Consider the following 13,693-nt stretch of genomic DNA (forward strand, 5'->3'; position numbering starts at 1 on the left):
CTTTCTCTCTCTCTGCTGTTCATCTCTCGCTCTCTTCTTCCATTCATCTCAGAGTGTTTGCGCTCTCCTTTGCCCTTCGATTTCACTGTGAGTCATCGTGTTGAGTGAGTGTCAGAGTGTCTCGCCAGCCAGCCTGTGTCTTTACTATTCTGTTAAGGCAATCTCCAGACTTAAGAAGAAGCTTTGTGGAGTGCATCTAATCCAAGGTGATTTGGCTAAATGGGATGTGTGTAAGTGCCTGCACGTAGACTGCATTGTTCATCAGCGTCCCTCAGGTGTGCCTGTCTCTTCACTTCTCAATCTCCTCCCATACAGACAGATACTATCAGTGTGTTAGTGTAATACATTATTAGAAAGCACTTCTCACATATCCTTAAGACTAGCCAGATCTGACTTTTAGCTCTGCATTAACTCCACATAGCGAAGTAACTAAATCCCTAAAAGTAGATTTAGGACAGAAGGTCTTTACATCTTGTTTCATCATCAGAGTTGGAGAAATATGACCAAATCCCAACCAAAATGGATTGACCTTGGAGTGGCCTTTCTTATTGGGCCTACGAGGGGCTTATGTTGATGGAGCCCCCAGCAGCCGATCTTTGTGAATACGTGTGTGCTGCTGTGCTCCTCCATGTTACCAGACACTTCAGACAGGTTTAAGACTCTTAAAACAGCCACAATCCTCAGCTACATCTGGCTCCTGTTTTTTTCCCACTAAATCGTAAGCTCACAGTATCATATGTCATAGAGACCGTTAGCTTACCGGGGACCAATCATTTTACAATTCTATCCTCATCCCTCTCTCTCTCTCCCTCCCTCTCTCCCTTTTCCTCAGCCCTGGTTCTCTCCTTCCTCCCCTCCCTTCCTCTCACACTCCCTCGATCTCTCTCTCCCTGGCAATCTGTGACTTTTATGTTCCTGAAGAGAGAACAGTGTGTCAGGCTGAATCAGACAGATGAGTTAGAGGCTGAGAGTACTGCATTAATCCACCCGCCCTCCCCTCACACACACATAACACACACACCCCTCCCGCCTGCGGGGATGTATTGCACACACACACACACGCGCACACACACAGTTACAGTGGATGAGTGACCACATGGATGGTCATTAAAACCAGACCCCTGCGGAGCCCCTCTATCTCAAACATAAGCACCACACACACATATTAAGACACACACACGCACGCCCGTCTACTATATTTGTCTCAGACCTGACACTGACAGACACCTCTCAGTCTCTTATTAGACAGTGAAACAATGTAGTATTATTTAAAAATACACTGAGATTCCGAGAGAACTGTAAAATCTGAGCCCCATGAATTACAAGGCACCCGCAGACACCCTCTCCTGTGTGTGTGTGAGTGTGAGTGTGAGTGTGAGTGTGAGTGTGTGTGTGTGTGCGTGACCACCACTGTAGTTATACATTGATCATGTCTCTGTAGACTACCACAGTAGACTAACAGAGACGGGATGTATATAGTTTATGCATAAAGCTGCAGAGAGATTTAACAAAATGCACAAAACACCACAGCCAACCCCTGCTGCCTGCTTATACTTGTACCTCATTTTATGGTGCCAACATTCCAGTATGCTGCTCCAAATTAATCCTGATGTCTATTCCATGCTCAACATCATAATCATCATCAGCCAGGTCGTAAATCATTCCCTGGAAGTAGTACGTTAGCGGGCGGGAACATCCCGTACCTTGTATTTAAATCTACAAAATAATGAATGATACAAGCAGTCTAAAGAAAGAGTGGGCTGCTGGCTGCCTGTGGAAACAAGTCTTAGTTTACATGACAGGCCTGTCTAACTACCTAAATATAGTCTTCTGGGTTAGCCCTACAGTGGAGCCACTGAGACCTTGTTACTTCATATTATTTACGTGTCTATGCTTACACTCTCTCTCTGTCTCTCTCTCTGTCTCTCTCTCTGTCTCTCTCTCTCTCTCTCTCCGTCTCTCAATCTCTCTCTCTTTCAGCTACTCTCTCTGACTGACTGCCTCTCGCTAAGCCTCTCTTTTCATTTTTTTCCTTCGTACTTTCTCTCTCCTGAGCCCCTGTCCATGCCTTTCACCCTCCATTTCATCCTCCCTCCCTCCGTCCATCTCTCCCTCCCTCCCACTTTCTGTTCCTCCCACTCCCTTCCTCCAGATCCCTGCCTATACAGTAGGCATTAAAGCAACTAGGTAAAAATACTTTGAGGGACAACTTAAAATGTTTTGGGGGATATCTGTACTTGACTATTTAAATATTTTACTACTTTTACTTTTAACTCCACTACATTCCTAAAGAAAATATGTCATTTTTACTCTCATACATTTTCCCTGAAACTCCAAAATACTAACATTTAAAATGCTTAGCAGGACAAGACATTTTTTATAATTCACGCACTTATCAAGATAACACGTGGTCATTCCTACTGCCTCTGATCTGGCGGACTCACTAAACACAAATACTTTGTTTGTTATTTGTTGTAGTGTCCCCCTGGCTATCCGTACATATCAAAAACAAGAAAATATTGCCATCTGGTTTGCTTAACACTGTATAAGGATTTTGAAAGGATTTTTAGAATTTACTTCTACTTTAGCTAATTAAGTATATTTAAGCATAGTGTTTTACTTTTACTAAAATAGTATTTTACTGGGTGACTTTTGACTTTAACTTGAGTAAATGTATCTTAAAAAAAACTTTACTTTTACTCAAGCATGACATTTTTAAGCCTTGAGACAATTGAGACATGAATTGTATGTGTGCCATTCAGAGGGTGAATGGGTGAAATATATAAGTGCCTTTGAACGGGTATAGTTGTAGGTGACAGGCGCACTGGTTTAAATTTGTCAAGAACTGCAACGCTGCTGTGTTTTTCACACTCAACAGTTTCCCATGTGTATCAAGAATGGTCCACCACCCAGAGGAGTCAACATGGGCCAGTATGCCTGTGGAACGCTTGTCGAGTCCATGCCCCAACAAATTGAGGCTGTTCTGATGGTAAAAGCGGATGCAACTCAATATTAGGAAGGTATTCCTAATGTTTTGTACACCGTGTATACAGTGTATGCAATATACAGTGTATTTGGAAAGTATTCAGACCCATTGACTTTTTCCACATTTTGTTACATTATAGCCATATTCTAAAATGTATTAAATAAAATATTTCCTCATCAATCTACACACAATACCCCATAATGACAAAGCAAAAAAATCATAAATAGCTTTACATTTACATAACAATTCAGACCCTTTATATGAGACTCGAAATTGAGCTCAGCTGCATCCTGTTTCCATTGATCCTCCTTGAGATGTTTCTACAACTTGATTGGATTCCACCTGTGGTAAATTCAATTGATTGGTCATGATTTGGAAAGGCACACAGCTGTCTATGTAAGGTCCCACAGTTGACAGTGTATGTCAGAGCAAAAACCAAGCCATGAGATCGAAGAAATTATCAGTAGAGCTTAGAGATAGGATTGTGTGGAGGCACAAATCTGGGGAAGGGTACCAAAACATTTCTGCAGCATTGAAGGTCCCCAGAACACAGTGCAAGAAGTTTGGAACCACCAAGACTCTTCCTAGAGCTGGCCGCCCGGCCAAACTGAGCAATCAGGGGAGAACGGCCTTGGTCAGGGAGGTGACCAAGCACCCTATGGTCACTCTGACAGAGCTCCTCTGGGTTCCTCTGGGGAGATGGGAGACCATTCCAGACGGACAACTATTTCTGCAGCACTTCACCAAATCAGACCTTTATGGCAGAGTGGCCAAATGGAAGCCACTCCTCAGTAAAAGGCACATGACATTCCACTTGGAGTTTGCCAAAAGGCACCTAAAGGACTCTCAGACCATGAGAAACAAGATTCTCTGGTCTGATGAAAGTCTTTGGCCTGAATGCCAAGCATCACTCTGGAGGGAACTTGGCACCATCCTTACAGTGAAGCATGGTGGTGACAGCATCATACTGTGGTGATGTTTTTCAGCGGCAGGGACTGGGAGACTAGTCAGGATCAAGGGAAAGATGAACGGAGCAAAGTCCCGAGAGATCCTTCACGAAAACCTGCTCCAGAGCCCTCGGGACTTCAGACTGGACCGAAGGTTCACCTTCCAACAACCCTAAGCACACAGCCAAGACAACGCAGGAGTGGCTTCGGGACAAGTCTCTGAATGTCCTTGAGTGGCCCAGCCAGAGCCCGGACTTGAACCCATCAAACATCTCTGGGGAGAACTGAAAATAGCTGTGCAGTGATGCTCCCCATCCAACCTGACAGAGCTTGAGAGAGAAGAATGGGAGAAATTCCCCAAATAAAGTTGTGCCAAGCTTGTAGCATCATACCCATGAAAAGTCAAGGCTGTAATCACTGCCGATTAATGATGAATGGAGCAAAGTACAGAGAGATCCTTAATGAAAACCTACTCCAGAGTGATCAGGACCTCAGACTGGGGCGAAGTTTCACCTTCCAACAGGGCAACGACCCTAAGCGCACAGCCAAGACAACGCAGGAGCGGCTTCGGGACAAGTCTCTGAATGTCCTCGAATGGCCCAGCCAGAACCCAATCAAACATCTCTGGAGAGACCTGAAAATAGCTGTGCAGTGAAGCTCTGTATCCAACCTGACAAAGTTTGAGAGGATCTGCAGAGAAGAATGTGAGGAACTCCCCAAATACAGGTATGCCAAGCTTGTAGCGTCATACCCAAGAAGTCTCAAGGCTGTAATTGCTGCCAAATGTGCTTCAACAAAGTACTGAGTAAAGGGTCTAAATAATTATGTAAACATTTGCTAAAATGTTTAAAAAACGTTTTTTGCTTTGTCATTATAAGGTATTGTGTGTAGATACAATTTAATCAATTTTAGAAAAAGGTGTTACAACGCAAAACTTTAAAAAAAAACATTTTAGCAAATTTTTACATAATTATTTAGACCCTTTACTCAGAACTTTATTGAAGCACATTTGGCAGCGATTACAGCCTTGAGACTTCTTAGGTATGACGCTGCTAAAATAACAATAATGAGGATATTTACAGGGTGCCTAGTCAATGTGCGGTGGTACAGGTTAGTCGAGGTAATTGAGGTAATATGTACATGTAGGTAAAGTGATTATGCATAGATAATACACAGCGAGTAGCAACAGCATAAAAAAACGGGAGTCAATGCAAATAGTTTGGGAAGTCATTTGATTGTATGTTTTGTATGTTTTGTTTGATAAAGTTCATACTTATATAAAAAAAATCTCAGTATACATTGGCGCGTTACGTTCACTAGTTCCAAAAACATCCGGTGATATTGCAGAGAGTCACATCATTTTACAGAAATACTCATTATAAATGTCGATTAAAATACAATTGTTAGACATGGAAATATAGTTATACCTCTCCTTAATGCAACCGCTGTGTCAGAGTTCAAAAAATCTTTACGGAAAAAGCAAACCATGCAATAATCTGAGACGGCACTCAGAATAAATGTTTTTATCCGCCATGTTGGAGTCAACAGAAATCATAAATAACATTATAAATATTCCTTTACCTTTGATGATCTTCATCAGAATGCACTCCCAGATTCCAAGAACACAGGATGAGATGTTACTATCCTTTGTGCCAGCACTTCCAAGAGTTAATGAACAGTGAGCCTGGTGAAATTTGGGGAGCGCATCGTCAGTAGTGTACCTTTGGTTCCTAGGGTGTTTCGGCCTTTCACACTATACACCCTCCCCAAAGGCGGCCAGCGAAAGGGTGATCAATCCTACGCTTGCGTCCCACTCCCAATTAGTCATAGGAGTTGCCTTGTTGTTGATAGCCAACATCCCAAATAACATTATAAATATTCCCTTACCTTTGATGATCTTCATCAGAATGCACTTCCAGGAATCCTAGTTCCACAATAAATGTTTGTTTTGTTCGATAATGTCCATTGTTTATGTCCAAGTAGCTACTTTTGTTAGGGCGTTTAGTACACAAATCCAAACGCTCGTGCAAGTCCAGCCGAACGTCGGACGAAAACTTCAAAAAGTTATATTACAGGTCTTAGAAACATTTCAAACTAAGTAACTAAGTATAGAATCAATCTTTAGGATGTTGTTATCATAAATCTTCAATAACGTTCCAACCGGAGAATTCCATTGTCTGTAGAAAAGCAATGGAACGCAGGTCGCTATCATGTGAAATGCGCGTGACCAGGACCTGGCTCTCTGCCAGACCACTGACTCAAACAGCTCGCATCCAGCCCCACATCACAGTAGAAGCCTCATTCAAGTTTCTAAAGACGGTTGACATCTAGTGGAAGCCTCAGGAAGTGCAACATAATCAACATACCGCTGTGTATTCAATAGGGACTGGGTTGAAAATCGACCAACCTCAGATTTCCCACTTCCTGTCTTGATTTCTTCTCAGGTTTTTGCCTGCCATATGAGTTCTGTTATACTCACAGACATCATTCAAACAGTTTTAGAAACTTCAGAGTGTTTTATATCCAATACTAATAATAATGTGCATATATTAGCAACTGGGACTGAGGAACAGGCTGTTTACTCTGGGCACCTTTCATCCAAACTACTCAATAATGCCCCTGCAGCTATAAGAATTTGAGGAACCTTTCGACCTAGACTTGGTGCTCCGGTACCGCTTGCGGTGCAGTAGCAGAAAGAACAGATTATGACTAGGGTGGCTGGACCACACTGCCAGGTCTCTGACCTCCTCCATATGGGCTGTCTCGTCGTTGTCGGTGATCAGGCCTACCACCTTTTGTGTCGTCGGCAAACTTAATGATGGTGTGGAGTCGTACTTGGCCACGCAGTCATGGGTGAACAGGGAGTACAGTAGGGGACTAAGCACCATGCTATTGTTTGAGGAGAGTGCACAGTTATGAACTTGAAAATGTATTAATAAACCAATTAGGCACATTTGGGCAGTCTTGACACTACATTTTGAACAGGGGTGCAATGGTTCATTGGATCAGTCTAACACTTTGTACATAACACTGCTGCCATCTAGTTGCCAAAATCTAAATTGCACCTGGGCTGGAATAATACATTATGGCCTTTCTCTTGAATTTCAAAGATTGCAAGTTTTTATCTACTCTGTTATATTCTCCTACATTAGTTTCACATTTCCACTTCATAGTGTTTCCTTTCAAATGGTATCAAGAATATGCATATCCGGCATCCCGAGTAGCAGTCTAAGGCACAGCATTGCACTGCTAGCTGTGGCCCTAAAGATTCTGGGTTCGAGTCCAGGCCCTGTCGCAGCCAGCGGCAACCGGGAGACGTGTTAGGTGAGGGTTTGGTCGGCGGTGATGTCCTTGTTCCATCGCGCACTAGCGACTCCTGTGGCAGGCTGGGCACAGTGCATGCTGACACGGTCGCCAGGTGTACAGTGTTCCCTCTGACACATTGGTGCGGCTGGATTCTGTTAAGTGGGCATTGTGTCAAGAAGCAGTGTGGCTTGGTTGGGTTGTGTTTTGGAGGACGCACGGCTCTCAACCTTCGCCTCTCCCGAGTCCGTACGGGAGTTGCAGCGATGAGACAAGACTGTAACTACCAATTGGATACCACAAAATTGGGGAGAAAAAAGTGGGTAAAAAAAAGAACATGCATTTCCTTGCTTCAGTTAGATTTGGATATGTCATTTTAGGCAATAATGTTTTTTTTTTTTTTGAATTTTACCCCTTTTTCTCCCCAATTTCGTGGTATCCAATTGTTGTAGTAGCTACTATCTTGTCTCATCGCTACAACTCCCATACGGGCTCGGGAGAGACGAAGGCTGAATGTCATGCGTCCTCCGATACACAACCCAACCAGCCGTACTGCTTCTTAACACAGCGCGCATCCAACCCGGAAGCCAGCCGCACCAATGTGTCAGAGGCTACACCGTGCACCTGGCAACCTTGGCTAGCGCGCACTGCGCCCGGCCCGCCACAGGAGTCGCTGGTGCACGATGAGACAAGGAGATCCCTACCGACCAATCCCTCCCTAACCCGGACGACGCTAGGCCAATTGTGCGTCACCCCACGGACCTCCCGGTCGCAGCCAGTTACGACAGAGCCTGGGCGCGAACCCAGGGACTCTGATGGCACAGCTGGCGCTGCAGTACAGCGCCCTTAACCACTGCGCCACCCGGGAGGCCGGCAAAAACATTTTTAAAAGGGGCGGATCCTTAATTGATTAAAGGTCTTACTCATATCGGCTATGGAGAGCAAAATCACACAGTCGTCCGGATAAGTAATAGTTTAGTTTGCAACGTAATAGTTTGCAAGTACTGCCACGTCCAACGAGCATCAGAGCCGGTGTAGTAGGATTCAATCTTAGTCCTGTATTGACGCTTTGCCTGTTTGATGGTTCATCAGAAGGCATAGCGGGATTTCTTATAATCGTCCGGGTTAGAGTCCCACTCTCTGCCCTTTAGCTCAGTTCAGATGTAGCCTATAATCCATGGCTTCTGGTTGGGGTATGTACGTACGGTGGGGACGACATCTATGCACTTATTGATGAAGCCAGTGACTGATGCGGTATAGTCCTCAATGCCATTGGATGAATCCTGGAACATATTCCAGGTCTGTGCTAGAAACAGTCCTGTAGTTTAGCATCTGCGTAATCTGACCACTTCCGCATTGAGCGAGTCACTGGTACTTCCTGCTTTAGTTTTTGCTTGTAAGCAGGAATCAGGAGGATAGGATTATAGTCAAATTTGCCAAATGGGGGGCAAGGGAGCGTTTGTACGCATCTCTGTGTTGTGAGTAAAAGTGGTCTAGAGTTTTTTTTCTTCTGGTCGCACATGTAACATGCAGGTAGAAATTAGGTAAAATGGATTTATGTTTCCCTGCATTAAAGTCTCCGGCCACTAGGAGCGCCGCCTCTTGATGAGCTTTTTCTTGTTTGCTTATGGCCTTATACAGCTCGTTGAGTGCGGTCTTAGTGCCAGCATCTGTTTGTGGTTGTGAATAGACAACTCCGTAAAATCATATAATTAATATTAGATTTCGCGCACCAGCTGCTATTGACAAATAGACACAGACCGCCACCCCTTGTCATACCGGAGGCAGCTGTTCTGTTTTGCCGATGCACAAGAAACCCAGCCAACTATTATCCATGGAGTCGTTCAGCCACGACTCGGTGAAACACGAGATATTACAGTTTTTATTAATGTCCTGTTGGTAGGATAGTCTTGAACGGAGCTCATCCAGTTTATTCTCCAATGATTGCACGTTGGCCAATAGAACATATGGTAGAGGCGGGTTACCCACTCGCTGACTAATTCTCACAAGGCCCCCGAACCTGCGTCCCTTGTATCGACGTCTCTTCTTCATGTGAATGACACGGATTTGGGCCTGGGCCAGTATCAGCATTAAATCCTTCGCGTCTGACTCATTAAATAAAAATCTTTGTCCAGTTTGTGGTGAGTAATCGCTGTTCTGATATTCAGGAGCTCTTTTCGTTGTGAACAAAATAAGTTACAAACAACGCGAAAAAACACACAAAATAGCACAATTGGTTTGGAGCCCGTAAAACGGCAGCCATCTCCTCCGGCGCCATTTCAAGTAATTTGGCCTCACCAAGCCATTCTCCATTTCTATTGAGACCAGGGAGTCCAGCACTATGGAAAATGCTTAATTCTTTTTAGCCTATTTCTTCCTGATGTTGACCAACAGTCCTGTGGTCACAAAGGTCACGACATTTAATAAGTATGTATGAGAGTTGATCAAATGTCGCCGACTGCCCCAGTCTATAACAAAGTTCACTGAGGTCTCTCCTCATACTGGAGTAAAAGCTTCTACACATCTATCCAACTACTGCCAACTCAACCATCCATCAAACCCTGCAAACGTGAAATCTCCATGAAGTACAGAGACACAGAGAACAGTTTGTTTACTTTTAGTAGTGATGGGGGGGGGGAAACAAATTGCTACAGTTTTGTTTTTGTCTTGTTTTGACAATATCACAATATGATTTTGTGCTAGTTGGCTGTACCTGCACCAAAACTTCACTATGTTTCCCTACATAGCTTATTCTCCATCTTATTTTTTATATATTTTTTAATTATTAAAACAATAACAGTTCAAAGACAATACGAATGACCACTCCAATCAGTGGGTGTTCTGTTCAGTGGGTGCGCCAGCCCCCACCCACCCGAGACGCTGGCCCCCGCTCCTGGCCCAAAGGGATTTTCCAAGGGTGGGATGGACTAAGCCCCGCACAACGCCCAGGTGCACCCATAACTACCAGGTCCAGAACACACACATACAGCTCAGTGGAAAACAGAAATAAGTAAACGCAAAACATACAATGATCACATCCCCACCATCACCCCTGATTGGAGGACCTTAAACATTTCTACTGTCTTATTCTAAAATTATCAGTCTACACACACAATAGCCCATCATGACAAAGTGAAAATAGTTTTTTCGACATTTTAGCAAATATATTAACATTTTTATACAGAAATAAATGATTTACATAAGTATTCAGACCCTTTGCTATGAGGCTCGAAATTGAGCTCAGCTGCATGCTGTTTCCATTGATCATACTTGAGATGTTTCTACAATTTGATTGGAGTCAACCTCTGGTAAATTCAATTGATTGGACATGATTTGGAAAGGCACACACCTGTCTACATAAGGTTCCACAGTTGACAGTGCATGTCAGAGCAAAAAACAAGTGGTCGAAGGTTTTGTCCGTAGAGCTCCGAGACATAATTGTTTTGAGGCTGTAATCGCTGCCAAAGGTGCTTCAACAAAGTACTGATAAGTCTCAATACTTACGTAAATGTGATATTTCAGTTTATTATCTTTAATACATTTGCAAAAATGTCTTATGCCTGTTTTTGCTTTGTCATTATGGGGTATTGTGTGTAGATTGATGAAAATAAAATAAAAATCAATTTTAGAATGAGGCTGTAACGTAACAAAATGTGGACAAAGTCAAGGGGTCTGAATACTTTCCGAATGCACTGTATTTATTCCAACACTCTTTAATTGGCTCCCAAGTGGCACAGCGTCTAAGGCACTATATATCACTGCAAGAGGTGTCACTACAGACACCCTGGTTTGAATCCAGGCTGTATCACAACCGGCGGTGATTTGGAGTCGGTGCACGACAGACAGACAGACGTGGAGGGGCTCAAGTTGTTGCAGAGGGAGAGAGAGTTTTTGGGCAGTCTCATCCTAACTTAATAATTTAAAAAAATATTTAACTAGGCAAGTCAGTTAAGAACAAATTCTTAGACGACACTGGGCCAATTGTGCACTGCCCTATGGAACTCCCAATCACGGCCGGTTGTGAAACAGCCTGGATTTGAACCAGGGTCTGTAGTGACGCCTCTTGCACTGAGATGTAGTGCCTTAGACCACTCTGCCAGATGATGCTCTTCAACAAGCTAGATAGCCTCCTATGTTGGTGTAGTGGACAGGGGTCCATTTGTAAAGCCAGACTGAGACTGGGCCTTCCTCCTGTGTGGTAGTGTAAATAGAATTGAACTCACCATGATGTAGTGTCTCTGCATCTCTGTCTTCTCACTGGCCAGCTTCTCACACTCCAGTTTCAGGCTGCAGAGGCAAGACAAAAACATGCACACAAACATTTATGCAACCATGCACGCGCACGCACACACGACAGAAAACACAGACACACAACCAAACACACACACACAGGTCAACAAACTGATCAAGTGCAGGACATACACTATGGCCAACCGTATCGGTCTACTCTGCAGTCCCACCTGAATCTCTCCTTCTTGTCAAAGCTGAAAAGAGGTTATGGATCTAGATCGATCAGACAGAGAGACCGATGGGTCTCAGGCTGCAGTGGGAGAACAATGTTAGCTTCAGCACACTGTTCACAGAGCTGTGACTGAGAGAGATCTGGCCATGAGTACTCAGCTCATGCTGTGAGGCTGGGCTCCCAACACCAAGGTCACTGCAGGTCAACTCTACTCAGACTATCTCTCTGATGAAACACACCATCACTCTGCTATGATATGGAGTATAGACCCATATCACCACACCCTGCCACCCTGGTGTTTGTACTGTCCTGTCAACTTCTATGCATGACAAAGACATAGAAGTTGGCAAAACAGCACAAAGATCTGGGACCAGGCTAACACCCTGCCACTGTGTCATTAAGACTGAGACGGATAAGGTTAGAATCTGTACCTGCATATGGTATGACTGTGCTATAACAACCATATAGTTCACTGCACCTGTCCTTGGCTTACACATACACATACAGTACAATTACGGCTGATGTCTAATGTAGCCTGTGTAATAATTCCCAGACTAATAAGTAGAGCAGCAGCAGTGTTTCCCAGGGGGCTCTCTCAGTCCTTTAGAGAGAGGAGGAGGGACTGTTATCCCCTGAGGCACCTTAATTGGTAGAATTCATATAGGACACAATCCTCCATCTCCTATCTTCAGACACATGGATACATGGGAAGCACAGACTTTTACTACAATCGTGTATTGATGTTTATGAGAAACTTGTATGAAGATCTGAGTTACATGTGTAGACCTCAAGTTAGGATTGTGGCTATAGAGTCTATGTAGGCCTGCATGGGTTAAGATGGAGGGTGGTGTGTACAGTGGGGCAAAAAAGTATTTAGTCAGCCATCAATTGTGCAAGTTCTCCCACTTAAAAAGATGAGAGAGGCCTGTAATTTTCATCATAGGTACACTTCAACTATGACAGACAAAATTAGGAAAAGAAATCCAGAAAATCATATTGTAGGATTTTTAATGAATTTATTTGCAAATGATGGTGGAAAATAAGTATTTGGTCAAGTATTTGGTCAATAACAAAAGTTTCTCAATACTTTGTCATATACCCTTTGTTGGCAATGACAGAGGTCAAACGTTTTCTGTAAGTCTTCACAAGGTATTCACACACTGTTGCTGGTATTTTGGCCCATTCCTCCATGCAGATCTCCTCTAGAGCAGTGATGTTTTGGGGCTGTTGCTGGGCAACACAGACTTTCAACTCCCTCCAAAGATTTTCTATGGGGTTGAGATCTGGAGACTGGCTAGGCCACTCCAGGACCTTGAAATGCTTCTTAGAAAGCCACTCCTTTGTTGCCCGGGCGGTGTGTTTGGGATCATTGTCATGCTGAAAGACCCAGCCACGTTTCATCTTCAATGCCCTTGCTGATGGAAGGAGGTTTTCACTCAAAATCTCACGATACATGGCCCCATTCATTCTTTCCTTTACACGGATCAGTCATCCTGGTCCCTTTGCAGAAAAACAGCCCCAAAGCATGATGTTTCCACCCCCATGCTTCACAGTAGGTATGGTGTTCTTTGGATGCAACTCAGCATTCTTTGTCCTCCAAACACGACGAGTTGAGTTTTTACCAAAAAGTTCTATTTTGGTTTCATCTGACCATATGACATTCTCCCAATCTTCTTCTGGATCATCCAAATGCTCTCTAGCAAACTTCAGACGGGCCTGGACATGTACCGGCTTAAGCAGGGGGCACGTCTGGCACTGCAAGATTTGAGTCCCTGGCGGCGTAGTGTGTTACTGATGGTAGGCTTTGTTACTTTGGTCCCAGCTCTCCCCCCGTGTGGGTCTGGGATTTTTGCTCACCGTTCTTGTGATAATTTTGACCCCACGGGGTGAGATCTTGCGTGGAGGCCCCAGATAGAGGGAGATTATCAGTGGTCTTGTATGTCTTCCATTTCCTAATAATTGCTCCCACAGTTGATTTCTTCAAACCAAGCTGCT

General features: G+C 44.0%; 1 protein-coding gene across 5 annotated transcripts in view; it reads right to left on the reverse strand.

The window, feature by feature from the left end:
• LOC110524326 (transducin-like enhancer protein 4) overlaps positions 1-13,693 on the reverse strand; it is a 74,364-nt gene that overhangs the window by 41,635 nt on the left and 19,036 nt on the right. For all 5 annotated transcript variants that reach the window (XR_016496242.1, XM_036978078.2, XM_090235579.1 and 2 more), the window contains exon 3: positions 11,460-11,523. Coding sequence is in view for 4 of the 5 variants with exons in the window: in XM_036978078.2 (XP_036833973.2) it covers positions 11,460-11,523 (64 nt within the window). In the remaining variant the exon portion in view is untranslated. The remainder of the gene's footprint in view (positions 1-11,459; positions 11,524-13,693) is intronic.

Source organism: Oncorhynchus mykiss, chromosome 5 (genome assembly GCF_057628025.1).
Source record: "Oncorhynchus mykiss isolate SJ-2025 chromosome 5, ASM5762802v1, whole genome shotgun sequence".
Taxonomy (NCBI): Eukaryota; Metazoa; Chordata; class Actinopteri; order Salmoniformes; family Salmonidae; genus Oncorhynchus; species Oncorhynchus mykiss.